Source organism: Pelophylax lessonae (genome assembly GCF_965119305.1).
Source record: "Pelophylax lessonae genome assembly, chromosome: 12".
Lineage (NCBI taxonomy): Eukaryota > Metazoa > Chordata > Amphibia > Anura > Ranidae > Pelophylax > Pelophylax lessonae.
Genome location: NC_138779.1, coordinates 216,063,251 through 216,073,803, shown reverse-complemented (window position 1 = coordinate 216,073,803; position 10,553 = coordinate 216,063,251). Strand labels below are relative to the sequence as shown.

General features: G+C 43.2%; 1 protein-coding gene across 1 annotated transcript in view; it reads left to right on the top strand.

Moving 5' to 3' along the window:
- RBM42 (RNA binding motif protein 42) overlaps positions 1 to 3,098 on the top strand; it is a 21,753-nt gene extending 18,655 nt beyond the window's left edge. The window contains exon 10 of the mRNA XM_082273523.1: positions 2,810 to 3,098. Coding sequence (XP_082129649.1) covers positions 2,810 to 2,922 — 113 coding nt within the window. The 3' untranslated portion in view covers positions 2,923 to 3,098. The remainder of the gene's footprint in view (positions 1 to 2,809) is intronic.
- The last annotated feature ends 7,455 nt before the right edge of the window (positions 3,099 to 10,553 follow it).

The following is a 10,553-nucleotide window of genomic DNA, read 5'->3' as shown; positions in this document are numbered from 1 at the left end:
AAAAAAAATAAATAAAAATCCCAAATCTTTCCCCTAGTTTGAAGATGTGATAACTTTTGCGCAAACCAATAAAAATACGCTTATTGCGATTTTTTTTTTTTTTTAACCACTTAAGCCCCGGAAGATTTTACCCCCATTCCGACCAGGGGGTATTTTGCGATTCGGCACTGCGTGACTTTAACGGAAAATTGCGCGGTCGTGCGACGCTGTACCTAAACGAATTTGGCGTCCTTTTTTTCCCACAAACAGAGCTTTCTTTTGGTGGTATTTGATCACCTGTGCGATTTTTTGATCACGCGCTATAAACAAAAAAAGAGCGTCAATTTTGCAAAAATAGCAATATTTTTCACATTTTTTTATATGAAATTCCCCCAAAAAAAAATGTAAAAATCAAAATTTTTTTACTTTTTCGGCCAATTTGTTTTATGCTACCTATGTTTGGTAAAAAAAATCGCAAAAAGCGTATTTTGATTGGTTTGCGCAAAAGTTATCGCGTTTACTAACAAAGGGAAAGATTTCTCTCATTTTTGTTGTTTTTTTTTTTTTTTTAACGATGGCGGCGATCTGCGATTTTTTTTTTTTTTTTTTTTTTTTTTTGCGGTACTGCGACATTGGGGCGGACAGATCGGACCCTTGACTGACATTTTTGACACTTTTGGGGTTACCAGTGACATTTCTACAGTAATCAGTGCTATATATATGCATTGTTACTGTAAAAATACACTGGTAGTGAAGGGGTTAACTTTATTTGGGAGGGAGGGGCTGTGTGTGTCCCTAGGGGCGTGCTTTCTACTGTGATTGGCTGGGGCTTGAGCTGTATGGACACTGATCAACGGATCTACATACTAGATCCGAGTGATCAGTATCCTAACAGCAAGGAGAATGACAGGTGGCTTGTTTACACAAGCTGCCTGACATTCTCCCTCTCCCCCGCCGATCGCCGAGTGACCGGCGGACATCGGGTCCGCCGGTCACACGCGCGGGGGGGGGTCCGTGACCACGCCTCCGGGGGCGCGCGCTCGCTCCCTAGACCCTCACAAGCTAGTGACGTAGACCTACGTCACTTTGCCTGTGAGGGGCTGACTGCCGACGTAGATCGGCGTTAGGCAGTCGGCAAGTGGTTAACAAAAATATGTAGTAGAATACAAATTGGCCTAAAATGATGAAAAAATTAGATTTTTACATTTTTTTCTTGGGAATGTTATATAGCAGAATGTGAAAAATACTGTTTTTTTTCCAGAATTGTTTATAGCGCTAAAAAAAAAAAAAAATCAGAGGTGATCAGATACCACCAAAAGAAAGCTCTATTTGTGGGGAAAAAAAGGACCTCAATTTTATTTAGGTACAATGTTGCACGACCGTGCAATTTTACGTTAAAGTAACGCAGTGCTGAATCGCAAAAAAATGACCTGGTCATTAAGGGGGAAAATCCTTCTGGTCCAGAAGTGGTTAAGGAAGGTCAAAAACATTTGCTTAGTTATCTACAAAGCCTCCAACCTGCTTCAGGGGTCTTGACTGGTGATTTACACCTGGGATGTGTCACACCAATCAATGTGCACTAAGGCTCCATACAGGCAAGATGCCATAAAAGAAGGAATAAAAAAAAACCCATAGCATAAATCCGTAGGTAGAACGATAATTAACCACTTAAGCCCCGGAGGATTTGGCTGCTCAAAGACCAGGGCCTATTTTGCAATTCTGCACTGCGTGATTTCAACGGACAATTGCGCGGTCGTGCAACGCTGTACCTAAACAAAATTGGCGTCCTTTTTTTTTTCCCCACAAACAGAGCTTTCTTTTGGTGGTATTTGATCACCTGTGCCATATTTTTTTTTTTTTTTTTTTTTTTGCGCTATAAACAAAAAAAGAGCGACAATTCTAAAAAAAACAATTTTTTTTATATGAAATTCTCAAAAAAAAAAGGTAAAAATCAAAATTGTTTTACATTTTAGGCCAATTTGTATTCTGCTACATATTTTTCGCAAAAAAAATCGCAATAAGCGTATTTTGATTGGTTTGCGCAAAAGTTATTGCGTTTAATAACTAAGGGAAAGATTTATGTAATTTTCTTTTTTTTTTTTTTTTTTTTTTTTTTGTGGGACTGCGACATTGCGGCGGACAGATCGGACCCCTGACTGACATTTTTGACACTTTTGGGGGTACCAGTGACATTACTACAGTAATCAGTGCTATACATATGCACTGTTACTGTAAAAATGACACTGGCAGGGAAGGGGTTAACTTTATTAGAGATCAAGGGGTTAAGTGTGTCCCTAGGGGCGTGCTTCTAACTGTCAAGGGGCGTGGCTTTTGATGTAACCACAGAGACATACGATCTTACATAGCAGGGAGAATGACAGGTGGCTTTGTTTACATCAGCCGCCTGCCTTTCTCCCTCTCCTGAGCGGGAGATCGCGAGTGGCCGGCGGACATCGGAGCCGCCGGTCACTCGCGCGGGGAGGCCTGTGAACGAGCGGGGGCGGGCGCTCGCCCCCTACAGGCTCATGGGCGAGCGACGCGTCACTTTGCCCAGGAGGGGCTGACTGCCGCAGTAAATGTACAATGTCGGCAAGTGGTTAATGAGGACAAATGCGCTAACAATCAGTAGAGCTTCCAAGAAACAATTCAGGTCACATGCGTGGTTTGTTTTCTAAAAACAAAAATGGCCACGGCAGTTTGGCGCATGCGATGTGGTGTGTTTTCTGGCTCCATCCTACGCGTTTCGTCATCAGGGGCCCCTGACATCACACTTTATGGTCTTTTTATGGTATGCCTATAGGTATTGACTGATGCCTTTCTCTCCCTCCAGGTAAATACGTGGGCTCCCGTCCCATCAAACTTAGGAAAAGTATGTGGAAGGATCGTAACATTGATGTGGTGCGAAAAAAACAGAAAGAAAAGAAGAAGCTTGGCCTGAGATAATCGTAGATGGCGTGGACTGGTTAGAATCTCGCAGGTCCGGCACCCTCTGACTGTTACCCACAATTCCCTGCACAGAGAGCACTGGTTTACTAGCAGACTCCTGGGAAAAGCTGAACAATTTAATATTAATACCTGCTTTGCTTCTGGCAAGTCCAGTGCAGAGACGTGTACCCCCCCCCCCCTTTTTTTTTTTTAAACTTTATTTTTATTCTTAATCTGAACTTTGTGAACCAACTTAAGTTCATTTAAAGCCCAACTCCAGGCAATCAGTTATCAGTAACCTTTGTATTGCTCTTGTCCTCCTCATCTATAAAAAAAAAAAGTGTATTTACTTTGCTGCATGCTTGCAGGCCCAAGGTGGGTTCTACCCGGAGGGGGCGTCCTTTGTGTGCCCTCCAGCTGACATAGGCAGTCCATGCCTGTAACGCAGAAGAGATTGACTGCAGGTAATTGGGCAATGATGGGGGAACACAATCCCCCCCCCCCCATTTACACTGCACCATCATGGCAGCTGTCACTCTGCCATTGTTTACAGAAACCTTTGCCAGATACAAACTGTTCAGCTTCTAACAGCTCTCCGGGGAAAAATACTAAAACTCTGCTCCAGTCTGTCTTTTAAGATCCAGTTATTCCTCCAATGGGTGCTGCCATTGTGCTTTTTAGCACAGTAAAGCCAGTTCCATTTGGCTGCATTATTCATTGTGTCCAGCAGAGGGTGCCAGTTTCCATTGGTTGCATTATTCATTGTGTCCAGCAGAGGGTGCTGTGTGCTACATTTTTGTTTTTTCAGCCATCTGCCCATCCTAAAGAGCGAAGTGTCCTGCAGCACCACCTACAGGCCTGATGAAGTCATCACATCTCTTTAAACAGTGTATGTAACATATTAGTAAAGGGCTGATTCGTGAGTAGGTTTTATTTTGCAATATACAGGTCCCTCTCAAAAGATTAGCATATTGTGATAAAGTTCATTATTTTCTGTAATGTACTGATAAACATTATACTTTCATATATTTTAGATTCATTACACACAACTGAAGTAGTGCAAGCCTTTTATTGTTTTAATATTGATGATTTTGGCATACAGCTCATGAAAACCCAAAATTCCTATCTCAAAAAATTAGCATATTTCATCCGACCAATAAAAGAAAAGTGTTTTTAATACAAAAAAAGTCAACCTTCAAAAAATTATGTTCAGTTATGCACTCAATACTTGGTCGGGAATCCTTTTGCAGAAATGACTGCTTCAATGCGGCGTGGCATGGAGGCAATCAGCCTGTGGCATTGCTGAGGTGTTATGGAGGCCCAGGATGCTTCCATAGCAGCCTTGAGCTCATCCAGAGTGTTGGGTCTTTCATCTCTCAACTTTCTCTTCACAACATCCCACAGATGCTCTATGGGGTTCAGGTCAGGAGAGTTGGCAGGCCAATTGAGCACAGTAATACCATGGTCAGTAAACCATTTACCAGTGGTTTTGGCACTGTGAGCAGGTGCCAGGTCGTGCTGAAAAATGAAATCTTCATCTCCATAAAGCTTTTCAGCAGATGGAAGCATGAAGTGCTCCAAAATCTCCTGATAGCTAGCTGCATTGACCCTGCCCTTGATAAAACACAGTGGACCAACACCAGCAGCTGACATGGCACCCCAGACCATCACTGACTGTGGGTACTTGACACTGGACTTCAGGCATTTTGGCATTTCCCTCTCCCCAGTCTTCCTCCAGACTTTGGCACCTTGATTTCCGAATGACATGCAAAATTTGCTTTCATCCGAAAAAAGTACTTTGGACCACTGAGCAACAGTCCAGTGCTGCTTCTCTGTAGCCCAGGTCAGGCGCTTCTGCCGCTGTTTCTGGTTCAAAAGTGGCTTGACCTGGGGAATGCGGCACCTGTAGCCCATTTCCGGCACACGCCTGTACACGGTGGCTCTAGATGTTTCTACTCCAGACTCAGTCCACAGCTTCCGCAGGTCCCCCAAGGTCTGGAATCGATCCTTCATCACAATCTTCCTCAGGGTCCGGTCACCTCTTCTCATTGTGCAGCGTTTTCTGCCACACTTTTTCCTTCCTACAGACTTCCCACTGAGGTGCCTTGATACAGCACTCTGGGAACAGCCTATTCGTTCAGAAATTTCTTTCTGTGTCTTACCCTCTTTCTTGAGGGTGTCAATGATGGCCTTCTGGACAGCAGTCAGGTCGGCAGTCTTACCCATGATTGCGGTTTTGAGTAATGAACCAGGCTGGGAGTTTTTAAAAGCCTCAGGAATCTTTTGCAGGTGTTTAGAGTTAATTAGTTGATTCAGATGATTAGGTTAATAGCTCGTTTAGAGAACCTTTTCATGATATGCTAATTTTTTGAGATAGGAATTTGGGGTTTTCATGAGCTGTATGCCAAAATCATCAATATTAAAACAATAAAAGGCTTGCACTACTTCAGTTGTGTGTAATGAATCTAAAGTATATGAAAGTCTAATGTTTATCAGTACATTACAGAAAATAATCAACTTTATCACAATATGCTCATTTTTTGAGAGGGACCTGTACAATTCTCAAAGTTGTTTTTAAAAGTGTTTTCCCATTTAGCTGAATTCTTAGACTCCCATCTTTTCTGTTGCGATCTGTGAGAGCCCTGTGTCTGATGTGACCTCATGTACAGTGTAAATAAAAACAATTGTGCTATTTTCACAAGTCTGTCTGTGTATATATAAACTCGATCGCTTATTCCCCTTTTCACACTTGTGCGACTTGGGACTGCAAAGTCGCATGGTATTTTGTACCCCATGATTTCCAATGAGTACCGTTCATATCTGTGTGACTTCAAAGTAGTCCCTGCGCTACTTTGGTCGGACTTTGATGCGACTTGAGGTCCATAGACCTTAGGATTACACAGGCATTGCTTCAAGCCCCGTCAAAATCATGCGATTTTCAAGTGAAAGGGGCCTTACTGTGCGTTTTTGTTTTTTTTTTCTTGTACCTATGCATGCAATTGATGCACATTTTCTATCTGCATTTGCCCTGTGAGGTCACTTCCTTCTTTTCTTTCCTTGGTCTTCTATGTGCACTGTGATATGTTGCAGTGCATTTGCATGCGTTTGCAGTGCGGGAAAATGCTGCATGCTGTAGTTTTCTGCGCTGCAATGATGTGAACTGTGCCCATAGGATATCCTAGATTATGGGGTGTCAAAGCAATTGTAGTGCAGTCCAAATTGTATCCAACTGCGTTCTGTGTGAAAGGGCCTTTCACACCGAACGCAGTGAGATGCAGTTTTATGCATTTTGAACTGCAACTGCATGGACAGCCCAAAACCAAGGTAATCCTATGAGCACAGTTCACATTCTTGCAGCGCAGTTTAAAAAAAAAAAAAAAAAAAACTAGAGCATGCTGCATTTTTCTGCACCGCAAATGCAGGGAATGCACTGCAAGCATGCTACGAACGCACTGCACCCGCGCCTCTTTAAGCCAAGAAAGCCAAGCCCAAAAACTTCCATAGGATTGGAGAGGCTCTGGTAAAGTCCTGGAGGCGAGCATGGGAGGAGGCGACGAGGGAGCTAGAGAGCGGCAGGTTTTTAGAGGAACGAAGAGAGCGATTAGGTTGGTATTTTGAGAAGAGGCTGGTGATGTAGCTGGGGGCTAAACTGTGAATGGCTTTGTAAGATGTTATTAGTATTTTGAATTTAATTCATTAGGTGAATGGAAGCCAATGGAGGGCTTGACAGAGAGGAGCGGCAGACACTGATCGATTGGTAAGGTGGATGAGTCTGATGGATTGAAGGGGGGAGGAGCCTATGTAGAGGTAAGCCAATGAGAAGGGAATTGCATTAGTCGAGGCGTAAGTTGATCATGGAGTGAACTGGGAGCTTTGTTGTGTCATTGGTTAGAAAGTGGCGTATTTTGGAGACGTGGCAGAGGTTGAGGCGGCAAGATTTGGACAGCGATTGGATGTGGGGCTTGAAGGAGAGTTCAGAGTCAAGGACAACACCTAGGACCTTGGCATGCGGGGATGGGCTGATAGTTGTGCCATTGATTTTGACAGAGAGATCGGGGGAAGGGGCACGCGGTGGAGGAAAAATTATAAGTTCGGTTTTGGATGGATTGAGTTTGAGGAAGTGGTGTGACATCCAGACCGATATATCTGATAGTAAATTAGTGATGCGTGAGAAGATTGAGGGAGAGAGCTGAGGGGTGGATAAATAGATTTGGGTATCGTCAGCGTAGAGATGGTATTGGAAGCCGTGGGAGGCTATCGGCTGACCCAGGGAGGAGGTGTAGATTGAAAATAGGAGGGGTCCAAGAACAGAACCTTGGGGGAACCCAACAGAGAAGGGAAGAGGAGGAAGTAGAATTGTAGGTAACGCGATTGGATAATAGGAAGAGAACCAGTGAAGAGTACAGTCACGAAGATCAAAGGCGTGGAGTTCTTTGAGGAGGAGGGGATGGTCAACCGAATCAAAGGCAGCAGAAAGGTCCAGGAGGAGGAGGAGTACTGAATACTGTCCATTGGTTTTGGCCGTTCGTAGATCGTTTGTTAGTTTTAGGAGAGCAGTTTCTGTGGAGTGTTGAGGCCGAAATCCAGACTACTCATAATTTGGATAGGTGATTTCTCTAGATTGGAAACCTTTATCAGTAAATTGAATAACAACGATAAAAACATTTACCTTTACATGGAATATTAATTTAACCACTTCAGCACTGCTCACTAGAGCTGTACTGCGGCAAAGTGGCTTGATAACCTCTGGCGACGTAGACCTACGTCACCAGACATTCCCCTCCCTCGGCGGCGCACGCGGCGCTGGAGGCTCGCTCCCGCTGTTTTCAGTCACAGCGGGAGTCGGGCCAGGGGAGGAGAGGCGGTGATCACCGCTGCTCTTCCCCGATCGTCGGGGAATCGAGTGTGGAGATCCGCCCGCTTGTGTAAACAAAGCGGGCGGATCTCCTAAGTGACAGGCAGGGACAGATCACAGGATTCAGCATAGCTGAACATCCGATCTGTCCCTGTGTCACTCAGTCACCTCCCCGCACACACGTCAGTAAGCACCAGGCATACATTAACCCCTTGATAACCAATAAAAATTAACCCCTTCCCTGCCAGTGTCATTTTTACAGTAACAGTGCATATGTATAGCACTGATTACTGTAGTAATGTCACTGGTACCCCCAAAAGTGTCAAAAATGTCAGTCAAGGGTCCGATCTGTCCGCCGCAATGTCGCAGTCCCGCAAAAAAAATCGCAGATCGCCGCCATTACTCGTTTAAAAAAAAAAAAACACCAAAAATGACAGAAATCTTTCCCTTAGTAAACGCAATAACTTTTGCACAAACCAATCAAAATACGCTTATTGCGATTTTTTTTTTTTTTTTTACCAAACCTATGTAGCAGAAAACAAATTGGCCAAAAATTTTAAAAAATTTTGATTTTTACATTTTTTTGGGGGGGAATTTCATATAAAAAAAATGTGAAAAATATTGTTATTTTTTCTAAATTTACGCTCTTTTTTTGTTTATAGCGCAAAAAGTAAAAATCACACAGGTGATCAAATATCACCAAAAGAAAGCTCTGTTTGTGGGGAAAAAAAAGGATGTAAAGTTAATTTGGGTACGGCGTTGCACGACCGCGAAATTGTCAGTTAAATTCGCACAGTGCCAAATCGCAAAAAGTGGCCCAGACGTAAGACAGCAAAATCCTCCCGGTGGTAAAGTGGTTAATCCGTATAGCTTTTCTGGATTTAGAAATCTGTAAAGAAGGTGACAGTTCCCGAACTCGGAACCATCTCAAGCCTACGGATAGGAATGCTTATATTCCTTTGGACAGCTGCCACCATAAAATGTGGCCATGCAATATCCCTAGGGGGGACAGTTCATTCATCTTAGATGGAACTGGGACAAATAAAACAATGTCGGTTCTAAAGACAACCATTCACAGCCACATCCCTCTAGAGCAGGGATCCTCAAACTTCGGTCCTCCAGCTGTTGAGGAACTACATGTCCCATGAGGCATTGTAAAACTCTGACATTCCCAGATAAGACTAGGCATAATGGGAATTGTAGTTCCCGAACAACTGGAGGGCCATAGTTTGAAGACCACTGCTCTAGACCAGTGGTCCTCAACGCCGGTCCTCGGGACCCACTAACAGGCCAGGTTTTAAGTATTACCTTGGGGAGATGCAGACTAGAATACTGCAATCACTGAGCAGCAAATGAGATCACCTGTGATGTAATTTAGTTCTCTTGCAAACCTGGCCTGTTAGTGGGCCCCGAGGACCGGAGTTGAGGACCACTGCTCTAGACCAGGGATCCTCAAAACTACGGCCCTCCAGCTATTGCAGAACTACATGTCCCATGAGGCATTGTAAAACTATGACATGACTAGGCATAATGGGAATTGTAGTTCCCGAACAACTGGAGGGCCATAGTTTGAAGACCACTGCTCTAGACCATATATAAAGACAAGGAAAAAAAGGGGGAAGGGTGCCAATAGTTCTCCAATCCAGAAATGGATAGTAGAGTTGGTTGGCTCGCGTACCACCTTGTAGAAATGGGATCTTAAAGGCTGAGAGGTTGCCATCAATTCGCATACAGCATACTTTGTATAAAACGATACAACTTTATTGAGTCCATCAAAAATAAAGAATAAAAGCACAATATACAAATATAAAAGAAGATAGTGTTATGGATGTAATCAATAGTTTTAGTGAAATGCCTATTTCAGTTATGATGTTTATGATAATTATGCAATTGTTGCAGTTTTATTTCCTTTGCCTTATTTCCTTACTCAAAATGGCTGCTAGATCACCCCTCCCTTCGTCTGACCAGAAAGATGGCGACCTCAAGAGGAGAACACACCCAACAGATAACATTCCTAGCTTGGAGGGGGTGTACCTTATAATGACTATAACCAATTAAGAAGCTACTAACAAGCAGATGACAGATTCTTCATCCGTAGCATGTTTGTCATGTTCATAAATAAAAACCGGATATTTGGTATGTCCTACGCGTTTCGCTGAGCTATTAGGCTCTTATATTAGCTTCTTCAGGGACCAAGTTGAACATTCATAAAACTGTTTCTACAAGCTAAATTGAGAAGTTGTCAGAAAGAGGAGAAAAGATCATGCACACAATCATTAATATCAGACCGTATACATAAAATGAACCTCTTTCAATATATATATATATATATATATAATTCTTCTAAGATGCTTACCCTTTTACACAAGCCGCAAAGCATGCTGGGCATAACAGGATCCCATGGTGCGGAAATGAGACCGAAGATGTAGTCCCAGAGGGAGAAGGACACCAAAAAGGTGGCCAATAACCCACATGGAGACGCCTAATTGATGGGCGCTGGTCCAGAAGCTAATATATGGTCCCTGAAGAAGCTAATATAGGAGCCTTATACGCGAGCCAACTCTCCTATCAATTTCTGGATTGGAGAACTATTGGCACCCTTCCCCCCCTTTTTTTTCTTGTCTTTATATCTTAGATGGAACTGTTCTTCTGAAGATGAGTATTTAGCTCAGTCCATAGTATTAGCTCAAAGATTCAATCAAAAGGGGTTTACTGAGGGTTCCATAGACAAAGAAATCGAGAGACTTAAAGCTTTATATAGGAACATCAATGTATCAAACACCAGTCTTTCTAA